The 26,136-nt window shown below is 35.8% G+C and overlaps 1 protein-coding gene across 2 annotated transcripts in view; it reads left to right on the forward strand.

Annotated features, from left to right (window-relative positions):
- Positions 1-1,046: 1,046 nt before the first annotated feature.
- The window catches only part of mbo (Nuclear pore complex protein Nup88), a 56,999-nt gene continuing 31,909 nt past the window's right edge, over positions 1,047-26,136 (forward strand). Inside the window, exons 1-4 of one of the 2 annotated variants that reach the window (XM_089096800.1) lie at positions 1,047-1,100; positions 13,056-13,280; positions 15,356-15,522; positions 23,628-23,753. In XM_089096800.1, the coding sequence (XP_088952926.1) occupies positions 13,080-13,280; positions 15,356-15,522; positions 23,628-23,753 (494 nt within the window). In that variant the 5' untranslated portion in view covers positions 1,047-1,100; positions 13,056-13,079. Of the gene's footprint in view, positions 1,101-13,055; positions 13,281-15,355; positions 15,523-23,627; positions 23,754-26,136 lie in introns of those variants that run through there. The other variant, XM_089096801.1, reaches the window with a different exon arrangement.

Raw genomic sequence — 26,136 nt, forward strand, 5'->3', positions numbered from 1 at the left:
AATGATATTCCTAGATAAAAGTTTTTTTTAGTTTGTTTTGGATGCCTATTTGCGTGTTGCTACTCAAGAACATCATTAGAATTGGGTATTAAAACCTAAATTAAAAATTAATTGCATCCATTATTATTTTTTATGTTTTACCCAGTTTTAAGTGGATATTCCAAATTAGATAATATTAGAAATGGCTTGAGCAAATTATAGTAGTGAATACCTGTGGTTGAGTCTTTTAGAGGTTTCCGAAGAAGAAGAAGGGCTAAGTTTCTGTCCAAGCTTGTGGTTTTTTAATTTCCCATCTAATTGTTACAATTCTGCCACAATCTTATTAAATAAACAATTTTGTTTCCGCGTTCTTAGGAAAACTGTTAGTTAAGATTATTAGCTAACATTAATTTGAGAGCAAAAAGCCTCTAAGAGTGCATCTACGTTCGGTGTTTTTTGGAAAACTGAAGTCTTCCAGTTTTCTGTTATTTGGTCATCCAATTTTTCCTTTCAGATTTCAATTAATGAGAAAGTCTCTCCGTTTTACCATTTTGTGCTCCTCCATTTTTTTCGGTAATCCCCATTGTTTCCATTTTAAATTTATTCCTTCATAAAGCTCCCAGAAAATAGAGTAAGTCACGTTCGTCTTCATTCCCTCTTTTGGGTCTTTTTGTGCCAAACCGAAACAGAGGGAACTGGAACGCTGGCTGCGATATCACAGACAAAATCTATCAAGATCACAGACAAAAAGTACATGATATCGATTTACCCTGTCTAACAATGTTAAATAAAATAGTCGGGTATACCTTTAGGGTCTGTGTGTCTGTGTGATGGTGCTAATGCGTGCTAGAAGCCTTGAGAAATCGAGGATAGACAAGCACAAACACCAAATTGATTGGTACCATAAAATTAAATCAGTTGGAAGTCTGTATAACCTACGTTTTAACTAAAAAACTACAATCCAGATTTCCAGAAAATACTGAATATAGACGCGGCTTAATTAACTCAAGTTCTGAATTTAGATGGCATTTTACCTATAAATTTTAAATTTAATTGGGTAGGCTATGGTTTTTTGCAAGTCATAAATAGGGCCAAATGACTTATCTGATAAATCTATGGAGGTTTTGACTCTGATTTTTTTCAAAATGATGTTTATAAGTTTCACTATGCTAAAATATTTCGTGAGCCCGCAATTTGAAAGTATAATTAGGGCTTGAATGTGCATTTGAGCTTAAGGAATAGCCTACTTAGGTTAGGCCTAAACCTTTATCTTTAAGGACAGTTACATTAATACTTAGGTAAAATTCTACTTTAGCTACTTTTGACTATCTTGGAAAGGAGTTAGGTTAGGAAAATGAAACTTTCAGGGATGGGTCTACAGGCCTGGGAAGGTATTTTGAAGTAGGCCTACCTACCTCCACTCCTTCTCCCTCTAGTTGGTCCTGAAATTTGCCTACAGGACAGGTCCTATACCTATTGAAATTTTGGCAAATCAACATTTACTTTAATTTTCAATTATCTGTTTCTTTTTCTCTGGCTTTAGGCCTAGTTCTGAAAATGCAATTCCTGTTATTTGAGCAGAATTTTAGGTAAATTTCTACAAAATCATATTATTGAGTTAGGAATAAAGTGAATACACCATTCGATGCCTTTTTTTATGCTGATTACAAATATAATAATCATTTCTATCAGAAATGAATTTCGCCCCCCCCTAGGCCTATATGTCAATTCAGGGTTTGGTTAGGTTGTAGAAATATATACCCTGAATTGGTTAGGTTAGGTATATAGGGGGGGGGCTGAAATTTATTTCTGATAGAAATTATTACTATATTTGTAATCAGCATAAAAAAAGGCATTGAGTGGTATATTCACTTTATGCATATTTTGAATTGAAGTTATCAAGTATTTTGCAATAGGTTGCATCAAGACGCTGGGTAATTGTAGACAGAGAAAAGCATTTGTCTCAATTGCTGGATTAGGATGACAGTTTTTTTTTTTTCTTGCCAAGTAATTACCTCTAAAACATAATAAGTTAATAATATGATTTGGTAGAAATTTAACAAATTTTAAGCCATATAAATATTTTTGTTTTTTTTAATTTAGGAAATATATTTGTATATATGTAAAACCTTATAAATTGGGACTAAGAAAAATTGTGAAGGTGAAAACAATTTTGTTGTACTTAATTTAAGCAGAAGATCTATTTTGCAAGGTTTCACTTTTATAACACATATAGCCTATTTTAAAGGTCATGACCCTCTTGAGGGAGGAGTGGAGGTAGGTACTTCAAAATACCTTCCTGGGATATACTTTTTTCACTATTAGATTTGTCACAATCTTCTTAATAAGCATGGGATTAGCCTGAATATTTTAAACTTGATATAGGCTACAATACTTGGAATTTAAGATATACTAATATATAGCAGTAAATTATGATCTTGAATACACCTTTAAAGCCTAATCATAGAAATTTTTTTTCAATATTGGACACAAGATCTTAAAGTTATAACAGATATCCACTCTTTGACTATTGGAAAAAATTAGTTTATAAGCATATATAGAATGGTACTATCCAATCTCCTTATAATTAAAAACATTTTAGTCATCTAGTTGGAAAATTTGGCCCGTCTGTATAGGAAAAATCTAAATTTGCCAACTAGTTGACAATAAATATTGCCCCAGCAAAACTTTCATTTTCCAACTAGTTGACTAATAACTTTTCCCCAGCAAAACTTAATTTTTCCAACTAGGCATCATCAAACACAGCACCCTAGGCATCATCAAACACAGCATCACCAGTAGGAGTAAACACGTAATCACCAAACTCTACAAAGGATTAGTAAGACCTAGACTGGAGGTGGGGACGATACTGGCCACCCCTCGATTCAAAAAGGACAAGGCAGTTCTTGAGCAAATCCAACGAAGGGCCACTAAGATGATTGCTGGCATGGAAAACAAGACATACAGTGAACGGCTGAAGGAACTCTATCTCCCCTCCTTAGTATACAGACGGAAACGTGAAGACATGATCCAGGTGCACAAACTCCTCTCAACCAATTGAGAAAATGAGATCCTGGAGATCGACACCTCCCACAAAACACGAGGACACCTTAGACGAATCCGCAAACCTCACCCTACAACTGGAGCAAGATGCAATTTCTGATCAAATTATATTGAGAACCTCAGGAATGACCTCAAGGAGGAAACTGTGGCTGCTGAATCAGCAGATGCTTTCAAACGCCATATGGATGCTGAGTGGAAAAATACACTATGGAAGTTTGACTGGGAAGCACCAGAATCTTCCACCAGAACTTAACCAACTACAACAGTCATCATACGGAGTGATTCAACAGGATCAAAAGTCCTTATTTCACTCCAAGCTGTGATTTAAGGTAATTTAAGGTAATAACTTCTCCCAGCAAAACTTAATTTCGCCAACTAGCTGAAACAAACATTGCCCCAGAAAACAATTTATTTTCCAACTAGTTGACTAATAATAGTTAGAATTTATTCTGTATAGCATAAAATATGTTAATAATATGTTTTTTTTTTCAAATTTAATTATCACTATTGTTACTATTGTGTTACAACTTCCATCTCTCTCCCTGTCTCCCTCTTAATGGGAGATATATTTTGCGTTATATATTTAAGATATACTAATATATAGCAGTAAATTATGATCTTGAATACACCTTTAAAGCCTAATCATAGAAATTTTTTTCCAATATTGGACACAAGATCTTAAAGTTATAACAGATATCCACTCTTTGACTATTGGAAAAAATTAGTTTATAAGCATTCAAGCTGTGAAGCCAGGGATTTTTTGTTTTAATTACCAGGATAATTAGTCTTATACCTGGTCCTAAAAGTGACATTGAATTTGTCAAAGCTTGGAGGGTTATTCCTCCTATCTGTTTAAGGAAAACGGATGTATATTGGAAGTTTTATTTGTTTCTATCTTACATTTAATGGACAAAAATTGTGTATGTTCCTTCATTTATCTGTCTTTGTTTCGTTTTTGGAGGAATATTTTTGTCTCATTTTTAGAATTTGTAATTAATTCGTCCAACTAGTTGACTAGTCATTTCTCCCCAGCAAAACGTAATTTTTCCAACTAGTTGACTAATAACTTATCTGCAGCAACACTTAAATTTGCCAACTAGTTGACAACAAATGTTGCCCCCAACAAAAATTTCCTTTTCCAACTAGCTGACTAATCGCTTCTCTTCATCAAAACCTAATTTTCCAAATAGTGGGCTAATAGCTTATCTGTAGCAACACTTGAACTTGCCAACTAGATTACAATAAATGCTGTCCCAACAAAACATTCCTTATCTAACAAGTGGACAATTAACTTCTCCCCAGCAAAACTTAATTTTGCCAACTAGCTTAAAAGAAACATTGCCCCAGAAAATAATTCATTTTCCAACTAGTTGACTAGTAACTTCTCCTCAGCAAAACTTTTTTTTTCCAACTAGTTGACTAATAACCTCTCCCCAGCAACACTTAATTTTGCCAACTAGCTGGAAACAAACATTGCCCCAGAAAACAATTTATTTTCCAACTAGTTGACTAGTAACTTTTCCCCAGCAATACTTTCTTTATCCAACTAGCTAGAAACAAACTTACCCTATAAACACTTTTGTTCGCCATCACTTTTATTTGGTAACTAAATTTTGCTCAGAATAATTTCTTAGCTAATGACATGACATAAAGAGAAAACAAAAAACTTACTATTCCTGGTCCAACAAAAATTGGCTGCATGTGCTTTTGACAAATGCACTACAGCTAAGGTAAATCAAACAAACTGAATTCAGGAGTAAATAGTCTTGAAGCCACAGAACTAAGTCTTCTCTTTCTGGGGCAATGTTTCTTTCCAGATAGTTGGCAAAATTAAGTTTTGCTGGGGAGAAGTTATTAGTCAACTAGTTGGAAAAATTAAGTTTTGCTGGGGAGAAGTTATTAGTCAACTAATTGGAAAAGGAACGTTTTGCTGGGGCAACATTTATTGTCAACTAGTTGGCAAATTTAAGTGTTGTTGGGGAGCAGTCATTGGTCAACTAGTTGGAAAAATAATTTTTTGCTGGGGAGAAGTTATTAGTCAACTAGTTGGCAAATTTAGATTTTTCCTCTACAGATATGCCAAATTTTCCAACTAGATGACTAAAATGTTTTTAATTATAAAGAGATTGGATAGTACCATTCTATATAAGCTTATAAACTAATTTTTTCCAATAGTCAAAGGGTGGAGTCCCAGTTATAACAACCTATCCAAATTTGTAAATTTCCGGTAGTTCATATATTGACTTACAAATAAAGTAAACATACTATTTGATGCCTTTTTTATGCTCTTTCCAAATATAACAGTCATTTTTGTTGGAAATGAATTTTACCCCCACCTCTATATATACCAACTCAGGGATATATATATATATATATATATATATATATATATATATATATATATATATATATATATATATATATATATATATATATATATGGTTATATTGAACTCTTAAGCTTGCTTTGAACTTAAATTAATTAGGTGACAGTAGCTAATTCGGTGACTGTTATTTCATAATGTTTTGCTATGAATTAATTTGACCTAGACTCAAGGTATTCATTAATTCAGTGCTCTGAACTTGAATTAATTCAGTGACTGTTTGCTATGGATTTAATTAACCTGGATTCAGGATATTCTTTTCAATTTGGATAATTTTATTGGAATTTCTTGCTAAACTGACCATCTCAGGACTCTGATTTAATTGAATTCAAACCTTTATTCAAGTAAGTGATTATGCCTTATTGACAACAGATGAATGTTATTTGTCTTGGACTAATCCCTGTAGAATATGTCTCTCAGAGTGTGAACATTCTTTAGAGAAAGGCATGGTGTTTCAGTGTACTAAGTGCTTGAATTGGTTTCATCCCTCTTATTCAGGGAACTCTGTTTCTTAAAGAAAGAATACTCCTGATTCAGATTTGTTCTATCTTCAAAAGCTGCCACTGAATTTGTAGTGACCTCAGTGAGAATGATCCTCTAACTCTTGAATAACTAGCCAAACACCTCTGAATGCTGGAGCCCCTGTGTCTCAAGATTTTCTCTTGGGTGTCAGCCAACAAACACCCATCATAAACAATCCAGGTCATGTTCTTTTGTGAAGTCTATGGCTGACTTTTACAGTCTGGATATGTTGGTAACTGCAAAGAATTTGCTCTGGAAAGCTGCTAAAAATCCTATGAAGACAAGAATAAGACATTACAAGGATACAGAAATTGCTACAGCTAAAGACACTATGAAGCTGTCTTTTTATCTTGACAGGTTAAGTTTTAATTGCCTGGAATAGTGCCTCACTCATTTAGAGACTGCCCTTTGTTAAAGTCTGATTCTTGCTAATTTTGTCCCATTTTTTTATGGTAAAAGTTATCCTGGATGTCCCAATAAAGGATCACTTGTCAATTCAGTTTCTGACAATGTTTCTGTAATCTATAATTTGGTTTCTGCATCTAATTCTGTTCCTATTCATCCAAAATATTTTGACAGAGTTATTTGGGATAATACATTGATACTGGTTTACCATAATAAAGTTGAATCTTTGGTTGGAAAGTTAGCTGTGCCTGTTAACCTGAATTGTCATAATGTTTAGTAAAGAGCTTGAGCTTAATTGTATATATTTTCAATTATTAAATTGCTTAAAATATGGCGCTAAAGAAATTTTTCAAATAAAACAGTTTAAACTGAATATAGAAAAAATTTTTTGGTTGTCAAGTCTGCTTTTTGTACATGCTAATCATGAATCTAAATTGGCTTTTTGTTTTTGGAGAAATTGTGGAAAGCTACAGAATCATCACCTGGCTTTTCTGTGCATGAAGGAAAAGAAAGAAATTTTTCAGTCAGAGCTTTGTTGTCATAATAATATTTTTCTAATAGACACCTCACATGAGGTTGACATGAATGAAAAGAAACTTTGGAAAGCTCTACAGTTAACAACAAGAATTAATAAACCTTCCAAAAAGAATAGGCCTTCACTTGTTAAAGGGGAAACCCATTTTGGTGACCTTTTGAATTCTTGTGATGATCCTAAATAACTTCTGCATGTTAATGAAATTTTGAATTGTTCTTTTAATTTGCATTATTTTTCTATTTTATTAGATTCCTTATTGAGTGCATGTCATAAATTAAAACCACAATCTTTTCAAGATGAGGATGGGATCCACTCATGTCAAATTGGCTCCTCTTCTTTTGAATTTTTTTAAATCTTATCCTCAAGTCTGGTAATGTTATTTCATATAAGGGGTTTCCAAAACTTGGCATATTTTACCAGGCTCCAAAGGCTAAAAATACCAACTCTCACATACCAACATAAGCGTGGGGATGTATTAATGGCATATAAATTGATCTGTAACCAAGATATCATCCCAAACATATTCCAGATGGACAGTTTTTCAAGATCAAGAGGGGACCCCCTGAAACTTTACCAAAAACGTGCTAATACTAGGCTGTAAAACAATTTTTATTCCAACTGTGTGACTGGCCTATAGACATGAATACAGTCATGTCTCCTAGAACTGACACCTTTAAGTCAGCTGTTGACAGAGATTGGTGTGACAAGTTATGGTGCACAATTTGGGATGCACCCAATGAGCTCAGTTACCATCATAACTGACCAGTGTCTAAAGCTGTCTCATCATTGCTGGCAAGTGTGATATAACATAATAACCTTAGTCTTACTTTCAGGCTCTGAGAAAAAAAATATATAAGTAATACATTGAAGCCTTATGGCTCTTTACTGTAGCTGTAGATAATGCAAGAGCATTGTCTCTGATGTGTATAAATGATCTTCTAAGATGCCTGCAGGAGATGCTTGTTAACTGGTGTAGCAATGGACATCCCGAATTCTAATTTAGGTCAGATCAGACTCTTTAGGAGCTTAGAAATCATTGCTGGGGATGTAGTTCAAAATTTTCTCTTTATTATGCCAAGCATTTGGTTGGCTTTGGCTACAACAGGCTGCATGTGTAAATTAATTTTGGGTTAATCATCAACTAAGACTCTCAGATCTTTTTTGCAGTGACTGGTCGTAAGCAGCTTTGGGAACCATCATTGGAGTCCATAAAATATTGTCTCTTGGGGTTGTTTAATCCAAAGTGTATGACATTACAGTTCTGGATATTAAGTTCTAGTTGCCAGGCTATTGTTTTAAATTGTAAGAGTAACACCCCTTTTCCCAATATGAATTTAGGTAATCAGACGGTTGAATTTGCTTCAAGTTAGTGTAGCTTGTTCTCCCTATTAGTTGTGATGCGGAATCAACATTTTTGTCATTATTCTACGATTTTTCAAGTAAAGTCCATAAGGCATATGGGATGCCTACGTCTTTGAAGATTCCTTGTAATTGTCATATTCAAGCAAAGTTGTACTCTTTCCGTTTTATGCCTCAGATTTTTGCTCTTTCTCCTCTTTGGTCTCTGCTATTTGATAAAAATAAATGTAAGTTGGAAAATAATTTCATGATAACTATAAAGTACTGCTTTTCTGATTTGCATCTGACTATAACAGAAAAGAATTCAGAAGTTTCAGCATGGCTTGGTTAAGGAAATGACCTCTTGAGATTTTTTCTTTGTTAGCATTTATCTTTGGTATTTTATTTCATTACTCCACTTGTGATTTTGTTCCACTTTTGAGCTACCGTACTTCCCATGGAAAGGATGGCCATAGAAACTTTGGAGGGGACTTATTTGATTGGAAATTGGAAGTTATAGTGCCCTTTTTAAATGTCAAAAGTGATTTGAAGGCAACCAGTTCTCCTCACTATCTTTTTAGTTGCCCTCCCCCTAAGATATCTAATCTAAATTTTCAGATTGCCATTTCATTGAAAATATTCAAAAGGTCAAATAACTGTGCCTCTCGGAGTTACTGCGGTACAGTGGCTATTGAACTCTCTTCCTGAGGAGGGAGATCTAAGTTTTAGTCACTCTGTAGGAATGACCCTGCTAGGTCAAGCAAAGTTTGCCATTTCTTTAGTCACTGTGGAGCTGGGGCTAAGAGATTTTTGGGTTTTAAGGATGCAAGTTCAAGCCAATTTATGGTAACATTTTTTTGGGTTAACTTTGGTTAGTATTTTTACTACCTTTTTTGTCCTTTGGTGGTGCAGTAGGTTTGACCTTAGCTTGGTAATGTGTGAACCAGAGATAAAACCTGGCTGTAGCAGCACACTGCATGGCTGATGCAGGGACCTTAGAAGTCAAGAAGTGTTGTTAGTCCAATTACTTACTTTTTTTTACTGTGCTTTGGGATGACATACCCCTCCCCCCCTCCCCCACACATACACATACTTTCTGGACAAAGGCTGGAATTTATTCAAGTTACCCATTGTTTAAATATAAGGTTTTTTGTTGGGGAAACGGGGCATGTTTGATCCTGGGTCTCCAAAAAGGCCTAGGGAATTAGGGAAAACTTTCAGGAAATATTAAGGGTATGCTGAAAAAAGTTAAAACACATTATGTGCATGCTGGTTGTCAAAAGTGCACATCAGCAATATCCAAGAACAGAGGCAGATGTTGAAAAGTGCTTGGAGGGCAAAGGGACCCCCTTGCTCTTTTTAGATGGCCCCTCAATACTGATAATAATTTTGAAATAACAATTTGACCCAAAATAGTCAAAAGGTCTAATAGCCATGTCTCTGGGTATGCCACAGTCCCAGAGAAGGGGATTTACTACTACTAACAACTCACCGCAGCACCAAGCCGCTTGGCGCACGCTTCTACTCCACCCCAATCTATACAAAGCCTCCCTTTTTACACCCTCTCACGAAGTTCCCATTTCTTTTAAATCTTTCTTTATGACGTCCTATCACCCCAGACGAGGACGACTTGCTTTCCGTTTAGCTCTAGACGGTTGGCCAAAAAGAACAATCTTTGGAAATCTGTCATCCTTCATCTGCACAATGTGCCCTAGCCACCTCAACCTTTCTGTCATTATAGTCCTAGAGAGCGGTATTGAACCACATTTTTCGTATAGCCTATTATTTGAAATACGGTCAGTCAGCCAGGTACCCAGAAAAATCCTTAAGTAATTCCTCTGGAAAACATCTAGCAAATCTTCATCTGCTTTTCGGAACGTCCATGCTTCAGAGCCATATTTGACCACTGTCATCACTGTAGCTTCTAATATTCTAATCTTGGTTTGCAGACTTATCTTCCTATTCTTCCAAACTTGTTTTAATTGTGAAAAAACACCCTGAGTCTTGGCTATTCTGCTTTTGACATCTTCACTGCTCCCACCATCTTTACTAATAATACTACCAAGGTAAGTGAAGCTGCCCACCTGATCAATCTTTTCATTACCAAACGTCACCTTTTAATATCTTCAGTTATTCTTAGCCTTAGTGACTTAGTCTTCTTAACATTAATTTTCAAACCTATTCTAGCACCCTGAACTCGCAAAACCTCTAAAAGTTCCTTCATTTTGCTCACCCTTTCATCTAGGATGCTTTAATTCACAGCATAATCTAAGTCCAGGAAAGTTTTTCCTCACCTTTTGAGTCCGTGTTCTTCCATTACCCTTTCTGTGCTTCTTAAGCCAAAGTCGATGAAAATAATCCATATAAAGGGGGTAGAAAACAACCCTGCTAATTCTTGATTTAATGCAAAACCAGCTGCTAACCTCATTTCCTACCTTAACCGCAGCAGTGTTACTCTCGCACATAGCACTGATCACTTTAATGTATTTGTCTGGTATACCATACAAGGATAAAACCTTTACTATAGCTCTTCTATCAATAGAATTGAACGCTTGCTCATAATCTATAAAACTGAGGGCCAAAGGTGTTTGAAAACTCAGGCCCTTCTCAATTATTAGCCTAAGAGTGAAAATATGGTCAACACATCCTCTAACTTTTCTAAAACCGGACTGTTCTTCTCTTAAAACTTTGTCTATGGTATCTCTCAGTGTAAGGAGATTTAAGTTATATAATTTGTTCATTATTTATACACAGGAACTATTATTGGGAAAGAGAAGAATATTTGATCCTGGGTGTGTCCAAAAAGGCTAAGAAAATGAAGGTGAAACTTCAGGGAATATTGAGGGGGATGTTGAACTAAATCAAAACACTAGGTACATCCAGGTATCAATAGGATGTATCTACAATATCTTAGGAACAACTAAGAGTACTAACTACAGGGAGCCAGCGTCCCCCCGCCCTCCGAAAAATTCCCCCTGAAAAAACAAACAGTTTTAGGACAGGGGCTGGTTGGCCTCCAGTCTCTTTTGACTTGTAAAATAAGGACCAGAACTCTCAATTTCCGATCGAATGAGCATCCTCCAAAGTTTCTACCACCATGAGGAGGGTGCTGGGGGTGAGGAAGAGGCAGTCCCCTCCTATATGGAATACGTTCTTTTCATTTTAGGTTTAATGTTACTCTTTACTTTCATAATAATATCATAGGCCAGAAATATTCCCAGAAATCAAAAGGGATTGAATATCAATTTAAAAACTAAGATGAGTGGGGCTAAATTCCCCCCCTTCCTTCTTAACAGGGGTGTAATTTTCTATGGGACAGGGGTGGGGGGGGGTCAACCGCCCCCAGCTTAAATTTAGTGTCTTCAAAAATATTGTCAAAACTAAGATATGCCTACATAATTCTAGCATCCACATAAACAGATAAGTTTTCTTTAGCATACCTTTGCCTTTATCGTACTATACAGTCCATTGTTCACATGGTGATTTTCACTTGACTTGGGAAAATTGACTCCTACTTTGCCCCCCCCCCCCCAGGATTTTGACAAAATTAAGCCCTTGCTTCTGAAGACCAGAACATTTACTGAAAACAATCTTTATTTGAAGCTGATTTTCTACTAGGCTACTACAACTATTAGTATTATTTTATAGTTTGATAACTGAAGAATGTTATTTGTGAAGAATTATATATCAGTAGAAAGATTGAAATTAAGCCGAAAATATTCTACTCACTTTTGGGACTGAGAAATATTTTTCAAAGTTATAAGCCCTTAATTTTTTATTTTTTTTCAAAATTCTTATGTGAAGTTGGGCAATGTAACTAGGGCTATACTGAAAAAAAGGTTAGAAACCTAGGTCATGTTTTACGGATGGAGTATGATAGATTCCCAAAAACTATGTTTTTTTTAGCTATAGAGCTGGGGTCAAACAAAGAACACAACTTCCTTCAAAGGGGCAGAAGAGATCACGAAAAAAAAAAAATCTTAAATGGAAGGAGAACTTCAAGGGAGAGAATAAGGATTTGAGCTTTGAAAAGACAGGGACATTAGGGTTTACACAGCTGTGTTAGCTGCTGGTTGACTGGTGCTGCAAATAGCTGTCAGTAAGGGATTGCAATGTTTTGATTCAACTTCTTTTGCAAGTTTCGTTTTGAATATTTTTCGGCCAGCTCCAAACAAAAAGTTGAACGTCCTCAAATGGGTTCAGAAGATTTTATAAAAGTAAAGATTTAAGGGAAATGGGAATTTGATGGAAGGAACCACCGTGTCAAGCTCTGGATAGAATGGGGTGTAAGTGAGCATGCGCAGCTGTATTGGCTTTACAATGAATTGTTACAACTGCAGACATTCCTTTCCAATGAGATAAATGCAACGTATAATTGGGTTATTTTTCTTATTATAAATGCTTTTGTTGTTCAAAATTGTACTGACTATTGTAAATATTCTGTATCGTTTTTTGGTGTTTGTTAATTAAACAAAACACACCCAAGAATTGAAGTTAATCTCTAATGAAATATAATCTTTACTTAATATAATAATATAATTTGGGATATATATTTGCACGTTAGGGGGGGGGGTGGTGGTAAAATATTGGGACAGCACCACTAACCTAACCCCCACCCTTCCCCTCTAATATGCAAATATATAGCCCAAACTATACAAGTCCAATGCATTCTGTCACCCGTCATTTTTCTTTGTGGCTGTGAAACCGTTTTTCTCAGATCTTGCATTCAGCAAACTTCTTGACTGTGTTTAGTTTAATTAACAAGTACCCTTTTTTTACAATTTTTTATTGCAGTTCTGGCAAAGGGTTATAATTATTGATTTATTTCAGGCTAAATGATCAAGTGTTTTGAGGATGTTGGAAGCTCAACATAAATTAGAAAAGTTAAGGATTTTATCCGAGCTTGAAGAATGCAAAGATACATATGCAACTGGTAATCAGAAGCTACACCCATTTCAGATTTTGGGCTTTTCAACCTCAAAATGTTTCGTCTGGGACCACACCAATGGAAATATTCTTTGCCAAGTGATTGATCAAAGCAGTGAAAATATTCAGGTTAGTAAATACACTTGAAAGTTTAACACGCCATGCTTAACTGATATTAGACCCATGTCCTCCTGGGTTTTCTAGCCCTGTGCATTTGGGAATGTGTTAAAGTTTTGTATGTGGATCTGTCTATATATTTTTGTGCTGTAGATATGTGTGTACATAGATAATTCCTTACTTACATACTTGCAAACATGTGGAAAATTCATCCTTTCTCCAAGATCTAGAGTTATTCTTTTTTTTAAGATCTGCAAGTGGCATCGAATGGGGGGGGGGAGGGGTTCATCTTTGTCCTCCTCCCCCCTCTGAATTTTTGCCCTCTCATATATTTTGAAAAATACCTTTTTTGTGGTACTGTCATTGAAAAATGCCTTTTTCGATAGGCTTATTCCATTGAAAAATTAGAAAAAAAGCAACGTATTACCCTCTCCCCTCCCTTCTATATTTGGAAAAATACGCCTCCCCCTCTATATTTGGAAAACTACCCCTCCCCCCTCTACATTTTCGTGAATTGACAACTTAGTATTAATATTTTATTCATTTGTTTTGTTATTTCTTTCATTTGGTTGTTTATTTTCAAGTTTCTTTCTCAGGTATAGCAGTTCGGTTTGAATTAACTCCATTTTGTTAACTGGCAAGATGCTGACTGTATTACAGTCCAAAATGAAAACGCAATAAATGCATGAATTCATAATTTTTTTGATCACTAAAAAATAATGTTCATAATAGATCAAAATTTTTTTTTATTTACTGGCTTTATAATTATTTGATAATTTTTTACTTATGCAAAAATGTTTATAATATTCAGCAAGCAAAGAGCAACAAAGTTCTACATTATGGCTTTATTTGAAAAGTAAACAAATTTCCGAAAAGGTGAATTGTATTGTAAGCGAAAAGCGGAATCATTTCAAGAATTGGAAAAGGACCGGATTCAAGAACCTGAACATTTAAGTGAATTTTCAAGAAGAATTTTGATTTTCGAGGAGATTCTAGGGAGTAGCGAAATTTGAGTTTCTCTGAGGTCTAGGGGAGAGACAATGTTTTTTTGGAAAATTTTGGAGTTTTGGAGAACTCAGTTTTCTTTCAAGGAAAACTGGGGAATTTCACAGAAAATTTCCTGGTAATAGAAGCACTGCCCAAGGTGCATTTTTTGTGGGTAAAAGATCTGAACATAAAGCTATCAACACTATTGGCAGTGATGCCTAAGATATTCAATATATACCGTCCATCTTCCTGAGCCGAAATAGCCGAGGGGTTAGCACTATAGATTTGAAATCCTGTGTCCGTAAGGGGAGGGGTTTGAGTCCTGGTGTCGCTGATTGTTTGGTATGGAAGGAGGGGGGGTTTCAGCGGTGTGACTGTAAGCTCAGCCAGAATCTAACCAGCTGTAATTGGGGACCTGGAGCAATTTAGAGGTGAGATACCGAAAGAGAAGGATAGTTTGCCCCCAATGACGCATTGCACTCCTGGCCGAAGGCAGGGAATCAGGAGACTGGGGTCTGCGCTACCCAAAGCATTGGTCAGTATGTGAAGTAGTTTTTTTTAAGTTCATATTCTTCTAAGCTGCTAACTTTTGATTGTATTTCCTAAGAAAAAAAATTTGGTGGTTTATTATGTTACCAATTTCAGCTGCTAAGGTGTATCTATTCTATGGACTAACAGCGTTTCTGGACTAAAAAAGTCTTCCGTCTGCCCTGTGGCAGCTGGAATTGGACCCCGGGCCCCTCAAGTTAAGATAAATACACTGCGCCATTACTGGCACACTCTGATAATATTTACCCGTTGATGTACAGAGTTTAAACACATGGCCACCAAAGCTTTAAGTGTTTCAGGTTTAAAAATCTATTTATAATTTATCTGTTTATAATCACTTTTTCTTTTCTTTCTTTTTTGTTTCATTTTGTGTTTATGTAACTTGCATTGTATGTCTTAGTGTAGTCGGGTTCCTTGGACAAGCATAAGATTCGAGAGCCCAAGACATGGTGCATTTTTGTTGTTGTATCTCTTTGTGAAACGAAATTCAGTTAGTGATCTATTTATTATATAAACTCCTTTGTCGTAAATTTTTTAATGTTAATTTTTAGACTATTGTGCTTACATGTCCACCTAACTTTGATGTAACCTCCTTTGAGTTGAATGCTGATTGTTCAGCAGCCGTTGTTTATGGAAAAGATGGAGTTATAGCGATAGAGATGCCCGATGCACAGTTTTCATTGAGATCCAGACCCCGTGCCTCTTCTATTGGTGCAAAGTAAGCATAAAACAACATATTTCTCACTGTTTGGGTGTATCCTAACAATGTTGAATGTATTTGTTACCGTGAATGTCCCAAATCTGGTTAATGTCGGCATTCCCTGATGAATGCCCGAAAATCCTTTTTCTCTGCTTGGATTCAATTAGCTTTGCGAGTCAGCTTTTTCAGTCTTATGCAAGCTATGATGGTAAAAGTTAAAGTTAGGTTAGATTATGTTAGTTTAGGTTAGGTTAAATTTCGTTATAAATATCAGAAATGGGTTGTTGAAAACCAAACCTAATCTAACCTAACCCGTCATGATCAAACCTTGCATTAAACTGAAAACGTTGACTTGCAGCGCTGATTAAATCCAAGGAGAAAAAAAGGTATTTCGGACAGTCACAGTAATATATCTACTATTTTGGAACTAGACAGTATTTTTCTTACCATTAACACTCTAGGCCTGATATTAGTTGTACTAAGGTTATGCTCAATGGAAAATCTGTTGACCTTAAGAACGCAGATGTAAATTGTATAGAAATCCAGTTAGCCACGATTCACATAGCTGTAATTGAGTTCTAGTGCAGAACAGCGAACTAATCACAGAACTTGTTTTGCTGCATTTCGCTGTATTTGAGGCTCTAAGTCTAGAATTGTTACCTATCTTGTTGGACGTGTTGCATCCAGTAGCGGATCCCGGATTTTAGGAAGGGGGGGCGAATAGTTGCGAACAATTCCCATTCAAAATTAAGTCTAACGTACCTTGCTGATATTGAAAGTTGCATGTCTCTGCTTCTATTCGTCATTTAGCTGTTGGTTGTGTAGAGCTATCCACAAAAATACATTTATAGAAACACTATCAATATTATATAACAAATTCTCGCCTCCTATTTCCACTATTAGCAAATCTATCAATAACACTTTCTACACTTATGTCAATATCACGGTGAACATGAAGAAGGGCAAGTCCGATGAGTCTTTCCTCCGTCATTTTATTTCTTAGCCACGTTTTCAATCTTCTCAAGGTAGAAAAACTTCGTTCAACAGATGCAACACTGACAGGTAGGGTCATGAGAATCTGAAAGAGCGCTGAAATATTCGGGAAAATATCAGCATCGCAGTTCTGTTTCTGTAAAGTTTCCCCTAGTGTTTCAGGTATTCTACCTGTGCCTGCATTGCTTTCTCTCAGACGAAGCAACCGAGTTTTTCATATTGTCACTCCTTCGGCGAGGGCAGATTCACAAACCGATTGGGAGGGGAAACCCATTACTGACCAGTATCGCTGTGACAAGTCATGAATCGTATTAGCGAATTGTTGTTTGTTCGTTTCCATACAATTTACTGGCAAGAAAATACTGAGCTTAAAAGTGTCCAGCGTTTCAACGGAAAAACGGCTTTCTAAGTCCGAAATGATTGTGTCCAACAGGGGAATAAAAACTGGCCGTCTTTTATATTCCTCGTATGAACTGAGTGGTACATTAATCTGACTTGTTGGTTTTTTCTCTATCCTTGGGACTGCTATTTCTAAACCTAGCTCAGTTGCCATTTCAGTTACCTCGTCAAATGTGTTTTTAAACTCGCTTTCACTCTCCCGACGCTTTACTTGCAGCTGGGTAAGAAGGTCGTTAACATGACTTGCTGCAGACGCGAGGTCTAAGCTCTTCTTTTGGAACAGCTGACTGACTGGTAAAATTAGTCCAGATATATAATTAAGAGAGTAAATGGTTACTATCATGTTGGAGGATGTGACAGCAGTCAATAAGGATTTTTCTTTTGCTCCAGTTATGCATTTTACCCAGTCGCTAATGATCTCAGGAGCTCCCACTATCTTAGGGAGCTCTACCACAAACTGCATTAAGGAATCGTGCCTTTCGATCCAGCGCGTTTCACACATGCCAGTTAGCTGTGCTTTCATTACTCTAGCTAAAATATAAAATATTTCTTTTATTACTCCGATGGAGTTTCTAACACTCTGGATAGAAGAAGTTTTTGACATGGAAAGATTTAGAGCATGGTTGAAACATGGGCAACGCAGGACATTCTTTGCTACCTTTTGAACTTCTTTTACAGCTCCACAATGTTCTGAAACCATCATAGCACATCCATCAGTGCCTATGCCCACACAATTTTCGAAGTCTAGCCCAAGAGATCGAAGAAAATCCAACACAACATTTTCAAGCGTTTCCCCTTTGATGGTCGGTTCAAAGTTTCCAATGCTATCCGAGTAACATGTATCGAGTAGGTCTAAAAAACCAACAAACTCTTCACGTCTTGTGCAATTGTAATTGTAGTAAAGGGCAATACTCAGTTGTGACTTGTGTGACACATCCGTTGTTTCATCAACAACCACTGTGTAGAACTTGGCAGAATGAACTCGTGCAAGAATATCTATAAGAATCTCTTTGGCACAACATTTAATTAATTAAGTCTGGGTAGTTATGCTTACATAAGCAGCATTTGCACCTGAGCCTTTCAAATATTGTTTTAAAGTGATATCGCCACTATTTACACGGTACCTTAAAAGTTCTCGAAAGTTCCCTTCGTTTGTCAATGAGTCCTTTTCTGCCAATAATTCTCCATCATCTCTATGGCCACAAAGAGCAATGTTCTGTCGACCCAAGAAAACAATTGATTTTACAATTGGCTTCAATCTCGCTCTGTTTTCCTGCACTTGTTGGCTACGTTGTTCGCTTACAAGGCTTCAAATGTTCGTTTCAGGTTTATTATATTTTAGAAGGAAATTCTTGCCTGAGTCAACTGAATCGCGGTGATTCTGATTGTTTTCGAGAGACACCAAGTCACCGTCTTTTCCAGTTAGCTTAGCAAAAGTCACGAGGGGCTTCTTCACCAACTTTTGCAATTGATTGGAACCTCCAACCCCTCGAACGTTAAATAAAACACAATATTTACAGAATAAGCCCCTCATCTTATTTGAAAGTACTAGCCAATGAAATTCTTCCAAGCGAGCACGATTGAAAAATCTCTTTTCGTCCCTGCCCCGCTTCTTGTGAACTGAATAGGGGAAGCTGTAGTTAGACGTTGGAATCCACGGGTTCTGAAGCAATTGATATCGCGTACGATCATCCAGTTTTTCAAGTCTATCGATATAGCTTCCGATATCATTTTCGTAGAAAGTAATTATTTTGTCGATGTTTATGTTAGGCTTGAGGCTACACTCTTCAATTTATGCTAATGAATCATAAACAATCTCACTATTAGTCAAAGCGCTGGAATCACTGTTAACACGGAAACTCTCATTATTTCTATCTTCAATTACAGCATCTACTCGCCTAGCTTTAGCTTCCGAACCAAAAAAGTTGTTGAGAGTTATCTGCTTTCTCTTCGACATCATAACTGGTTAATATTATCTAAAAATTGTATACTTTTCAAACCCTTCTAGAATCGCGACTAACCCTAAGGCGTATGTGTTATCGGAGTCATTTCAAGATTTTTGCTTAGTTATTGAATAAGAAACAGGCTTTGACGCGCACACTTTTTGAAGCTTCAACGATTTACGAGATGACAAGCTTCAAAATGCCTTTTAAGTTAGGGTGACACCAAACACTCTAGACAATTCCCTAAAGACTTAAGGCAGACAGACCAAGTGTCGTCCGATCCTTTTCAAAGATGCCTTGATCCAGGCGTTGATATAGCAATCAAGTCACAGAAAATCTAATGATAGAACTTTTTGCCCAAGCAAGGGGGGGGGGGATTTTGACATGGATAAGGTCATCAATGCCTACCATACCTTTGTTAAAAAAAAAAAAACTAAGGCTCGGCGATATGTATTTCATAATGACGAAAGATAAGCCGAGGTGTAACGAAGCAAACAAATTGAATATGATAGTGATGATGATTGGGTTTTGGATTTTGATATGAATAAGGTCATCAATACCTACTATACCTTTGAAAATCAAAAATATGGACAGGATAAATCGTTGTAAGAAAAAGAAGTTTTGTCCAACAACCTGAAAAAATTAAAAGAAACAAAGGTTTGGCGATATGTCTTTTATAATGACAAAAGACAAGCCAAGAAAAAATAAGAGGTTTTTGTCTCAACCACCTGGACAATTAAAAGAAACAAAGGTGGTCACCAATGCCACCTTGTAAAATCAAAACCCTGGACTAGATAAATTGTTGGAAAAAACAAGTTTTTGTCCCACCACCTGAATAATTAAAATAAACAAAGGTTTGGCGATATGTCTTTCATAATGACAAGGCAAAAGTTAAAGGTCTAATAAAAAAAATGTAATTTTACAAAGGCACCACTTCTAATTTAAGGTCCATTTGAACGTTATGACATCAAGAAAAGGCTCAAATTGTCTGCGTTTAGAAGACAAGCGACAGTGAGAATCTATATATAGAATTCTGCCTTGTGCCCCATACCTTTGTTAAAAAACAAAGGTTTGGCGAGACTCATTTCATAATTATAAGAGATGCATTGATGTGTAACGAGGCATACAAATTGAAAATAATAGTGATGATGAGTTGATCTAGGATTTTGTCGAGGGTACAGACACTAATGTTTTCTACGCCTTTGAAAATCAGACATAATGACTGCATAAATCGCTGAAAGAAAAATAAGTTTTTGTCCCCCCACCTGCAAGAATTAAAAGAAACAAAGGTGGTCGTCAATGCTTTCCATACCTTGTAAAATCAAAAACCTGGACTAGATAAATCGTTGAAAGAAAAAGAAGTTTTCGTTTGGCGATATGTCTTTCATAATGACAAACGACAAGCTTAGGCAAAAGTTAGAAGTCCAATAAAAAAAAAAAATTTAATTTTGCAAAGGCACCACTTCTAATTTAAGGTCGATTTGGAGGTTGTGACATCAAGAAAAGGCTCAAATTGTCTGCATTTAGAAGGCAAGCGACAATGAGAATCTATATATAGAAACCTGCCGAGTGCCGGGGCCCGGCGACTAAGCCGCCGGGCTTCCGGTTCATATATATATATATATATATATATATATATATATATATATATATATATATATATATATATATATATACATTCAGCGATGGATCCAATGCATGACTTGTAAAGGGGCATAATCAAGATGGGCTGTAGAAGGCCTTCGCAGTGAACTATGACTACCGGCTTGTTTGCGCAGAAGGCCGATCGAGGTGGATGTTCCAAGAGAGACTTGTTCTAAGTATAGACGTGATACATATATAGCCTTTATTTTTATCAATTAATAGAATTACATGCTATATATTACTTGCTTATAAAAAATTATTTGTCCAGAGGTCAAATCCGTATGCAGTATAAGGTTGAATGATTGACCTTTGGCCTGCAAACAATCTTTAACACAGATGATGGAACAAACGATGAAATCTTCAAAGCTTTCCTAGGCCTCTCGCAGCCTTAGGTGATTTAACTTCAGAATGCTTATCTCATTTAAAATTAGCAAAACAACCGCAGGTACTTCGTTTTAAGAACTTGATTAATTACCGAACCCCCCGAAATGAGTATTTTTCCAAAAATTAATCATAAAAGTAGTATGGCTAAAACTCAAATAATTGGTTTTACTTGCACAAACAACCCAGAAAACTGAGATCAGTAAATTTATTCAAGTTTCGTAGAGCATCGTTTGTTCGATTTATAAGATCGTTGAGGCTCGCTTCCACTATTGTTATCCTATTGCAAGCTTCTTAACACACACACACCAGGAAGTTAAAGCCTACAGGTCCCTGCGGTACTCCACATTTTTCTTCGGATACAGCACTTATAATGCTATTAATTGCAATCTGCATTAACCTTCCTTGTAAATACGCCTTAAACCACTGAAAATAATTACCTTTGAAACCCCTGTAAAAGCCTTATTTAAAAATCAATAGAAATTGTCATCGGAATCTTCCAAATTTCTAAGGGACTATTAGTATGACCAAGTACTCTATGCATAGCATGACCTTTTAAGTGTCCTTATCTGATTCCAAATTCACTATCACACAGTAGTCCTGAAGGTATCCATACATTCTTCTCTGAGTAATTTTATCAAATGTTTTTAAAGTAATGCGAGGATTTATATATGTTTCCATCTAGTCTTCTCTTATTTCCACCGTTTGGCAGAGTGTGACTCTTGTCTTCTTGATAGCATCTGGAAACCAGCCTTATCATAGAGTATGTCCATTGAAATCAGTGGAGCTTTAAACCCTTATGGTTAGTATTTTCACACCTGTCCAGAAAAAAATAAAAGTAAATGTTGTATGAGACTCAAAATTAGTCAAGTCAACGTAAGAAACGCTAAAAATAAAAATCAAACACTGGACGAGTAGAACTTAATTTGAAACATCAATTTCTTTTGGGTTTCGAAGAAAATAAATAAAATTAGCTAAAAAGGTAAATTTCGGGTGTTTGGATGATCCAATCCTACTTAACAACTGCTTGTGTATGGCTCAGTAATTCAAACATTGAAGATGATTTCAATGTGCCTTTTCATCATATGTAAGAATAAAAGAAGACTACATTACTGAAATAAAACTTTTGATAAATCATGGTTATTAGTAAAGTGTTTCTACTGACAATCTCGGGGATAGACACAAACCAAATTATTCTTAACACAAAAGATATTGGATACAAATAATAGATGTTATGTTTTGAGACAAAGTAACACATCCTCAGCTTGTACATGCTCGACTTTAAGGAATAAAAATATTCTTGGGGTTGGGTTCTATATTTTGGGGTAAAATAAAACGTATTCGCTGGTAGACGTGGCGCATTTTAAAAAGTGCCAACATGGATTTGATGTTGGAAAATACAGAGAGACTGTCTTTAAGGAATATGTCATAATTTTTATTTTATTGTTTTAACTCTTCAGGGACTTATCTCTCTAAGAGTTTCGAGATGTCGAAAACTACTGCATTTAATCGATGGCGAAGAAACAGAATCAAAATGTTTCTCCTGCAACACTTTCATTTTTACAATACTGACCAAAGGTTGCAGTAGCACCTCACTTTGCTCAGGCAACGCAAGTGTAGTTTTATCTTCTTTCAGATGCTTATGTGCATTCAGTTGACACCTTTGATGGCAAAAATAAACAATTTTCTTTCGTTTTTCAATTTGTTTTTCCTGTTTGAAAAGTTGACCTTAGTTCCTACTGGTATTGATCGGCTTCACTGGCTTTATGGAATAACACAAGATCTGATTTGTATAGGAGTACCAACTCCCTTTCAAGTTAGACGATAAACTTGATGAGATGTATGAACGGCTGTACATAACTACACAAATTCTTTGTTCTCTTCTCTTTTCGTTCGACTCTGTAGACTTTGTTAATACTGTGGGATTGATCTATCAAAGTGGCTAATTTGCGTATACCGTTTTTTCACTTCAAAATAATGATCTTTGATTACTTAAAAACAAAAATGTTTTCCTTGTTAAGTCATTATGTACCTTCTGTTCTATTTTTAATTTCATGCTTTTTTTTCTCGAATACCTATATATATTTTCACATTCGTAGGCTACTTATTTTTGCTATATGTGTTTTGTATTCAGTAGTGCTTGATGCCTACTTTAAGCGCTTGGAATCAACCGTACAGATTTGTTCCTTCAGTTTACTGAGACTGTACTGGCCCCTAAATGAAGAGCACGAACAAATTCTGAGGTTCAAAATTGACACTGCAGATAAAAAAAAGTCTTGATAGTTGTTCCAAATTAAAACAAAAAATATATATACATAGTGTCGTTGACCTTACATGGTTTCTCCTTAAAAATTGTATATCTAATATGTTCCTTTTCTGCCTGGGATGTCAATTATTAGATATGTCATTTTTAGTCGTGATTGTACTAGCGAAAAACTGGTGTTACTGGTTCTTTGCCGATCAGAAATCTTGCGAAGGGGTTGTGAATGGATGAGGTTGTGACTTAGAATGCCTAATTTGTATTCCGGGTATACTCCTTTTCTGTCTTGGGTTTTGAATTATGGGAATTGAGTCATTCTTAGTCGGGTTTCTACTAGCAAAAAAAAAACTGGTGGCCAATCAGAAATCTTGCAAAAGGGCTGTGACTGGCCAGGATCGTGACTTAGAGTAACTCGAATCTAGATACCCAAATGTGATGGTTATTGTATGAAGCAGCTTATGTGCGATCGACACAAAGCGAAACTATTCAGCATATATTTATAGGTCTTCATTTATTGGAGAGACTTATTTTCTTCGTGACCCATCGTTAGAAGTAATGGAGGTGAAATGGCACCCAGGCTCACCAACGAATAGTCATTTGTCTGTTCTAACGTCAGACAGCTGCTTCAGGTAGTTTTTGTTTCTGTATTTTAATTATTCTATAATCGACGGTTTTATTTGAACCGTATGATGTCAATTCAAGCATGCTGTTCTTTATTTTATTTCTGCTCTAATCTAGACATCTACACCTTTTTTTCTTTTATTCTTTTTTTTTCTATACAGCCCTGTTTTCTGTTGAAATTTATCCAGTCATAAATAGTAATAGAAGTTTTTTTTTTCTTTGGTTTCGAAGTGTAAACTGTAAAGTTATGGGTGAATTAGAATAAATAATCAATTACTAATAGCTAATTAGAGGATTTAGGTAATTAGATTATTGCTACAATTTTGATAAATTAGATAGATTAGATATTAGATCAATTGACAAGTTGGATATTTATTAATAGCTTGATTCCATGGCTGATGCCCCACTTTTTTGAGCAATATTATGTCACAACGCCTTTTTGTACTATATACCTGAATATTCCAAGTAATTTAGTTTTATATCCAAATATTGGAGACTCTGTACTTGTTTTTAAAAAGTGATCCAGATATGCCTAGTTTACGTTGAATATTAAGGTCCTGGGGTGCTCTTAAATCATTTTCTGAGCGTCAGCTCTCCTGTTTTATAGGCTGATGATTCTCAAAGAAAAAGGGTTATTAGGGAATTTTTCCTGGGGACTAATCATCATTTAGAGCTATTGATAATCTGTGGTTTGACTATAATTTTTTACAAATTTTCAAGGCGGATGGCACTACAGGGAACTCCCAAAGCTGCTAAGTTACTCAAATGATATTTCTTTTGAGCTGATTTTTGGTGTTTTTCTAGCAGGTGTACTAGAACATTCTTAGGTACTGCCCTTTCCTGAACTTTAAAACGAAAGTTCCGCTCCATTTAATCGAAAAAACGAAATTCATACTTTCTGAGGGTGTGTGTTTCATTAGAACTGAATATCTCTATTTCCGGCACGAAATCAGAGAAATAAATGGTTTTCCTAAGATTTCCGGTAAATTAGGTGTCAGTGTAGCCACGCAAACTAAAAATTTTGTAATGGTGAGATAGGGTGATCCTTTATAGTATCGCATGGCCTTAAGTAGTTCTTATTCTTAGCGCGTATTTTTAAGAACTCGGGAATTAAGCAGTCGTTCATTTTCTGCTATTTTTAATATTGATTTTGAATGCCTATCTAAGGGATTTTATTTCCTTTTAGTTAACTAGGATAAAAACCCTTTCCACACGATTTTTTCGAATATTTTATCCTACAGTAGAAGATCCAGGCTAGTGAAACTTTCTAAGATCAACATAAGTGTTAACTTCAGAAAAGCTTTGAAATTTCATTCATGTGACTCAATTACTTTCTTTAAAATATTAAGGATTTTTTTAAGCAATTGTTTACCTTACGCTCAAAAATGCAGCCACCAGATTTTTCTGGAGGGGGGGGGGGTGAGCACTACCAGGAGTTTTTTTGTTTTTAATAAGATTTAGATGGGAGTAATCTCTATTCCTCTTTTGATAAATTTAAGTTCTTCTTGTTTCCAGGAGGCATCGCCCTCATCGGCCCTATCCTGGCGGTCCCTATGCTTACACTATTTGTTTCAACAAACTTTTATTTTATTACTTTATTTGCTTTCGGATCAAATTATACAACTTATCAAATGATTCAATAATGTTATGCTCATTTAAGTGCTGATATGCTTCATTCATGCTTTAGTAAAAAACAATCTTAATTTTATTTCATTGGACATGGCTTACATTATTTATGTAACCGGTGTTTCCCAAAATCATATTTAAGTGAAATTATTGTATGAAAGTGTAGTTTTACTTTATATCTTTTGGTTTTATGCAAAGGAAAAGAGTAAATGTTCCAATTTTATAAGTTTGCAGGAGAGTAAAAAAAAAGGGTTTACGAGCCGTTTTTGCTTGCAGTTATTTCTTCCCGTGTTTCAAGCACAAAAATATCAGTAAAACTACTTTGATAGAAAAAAAATCCAGAGAAGAAAAAATTGTGGCATAGCTAAAATAGTGTGAATATTTTTTGTATAGGTTGGGCTCAAACATAGGCCAGGTTGTTGTTGAGCTAGAGATGCTGGAATATTTGTAGTCACAATAATTTCTGGTCTCAGGGGCGGATCCAGGATTTTTTTTTTGGGGGGGGGGGGGCAAAATAGACTGATCTAAAAAAATTGTGGGAGGGGGCTTAAAATAGATTGATCCGATAAATTTGCGTTAGGAGCAAGTTTAATTAACGCAAACCTGAGCTAATTAAATAAATTACACTACTTTAGACTACGCTAGGGGGGCCTCGCCCCCCCTCTGGATCCGTCACCGTCTGGTCTCCCCTGCATCCTTTGAAGTAAAGAACTCTGCAAATGGGGCTGCAAGGCGAAGGTTCACAAGAGGACTACTAAAAATTCA

The sequence above is a fragment of the Artemia sp. Qi Xiang Cuo genome, chromosome 11, assembly GCF_049724085.1.
Source record: "Artemia sp. Qi Xiang Cuo chromosome 11, ASM4972408v1, whole genome shotgun sequence".
Lineage (NCBI taxonomy): Eukaryota > Metazoa > Arthropoda > Branchiopoda > Anostraca > Artemiidae > Artemia > Artemia sp. Qi Xiang Cuo.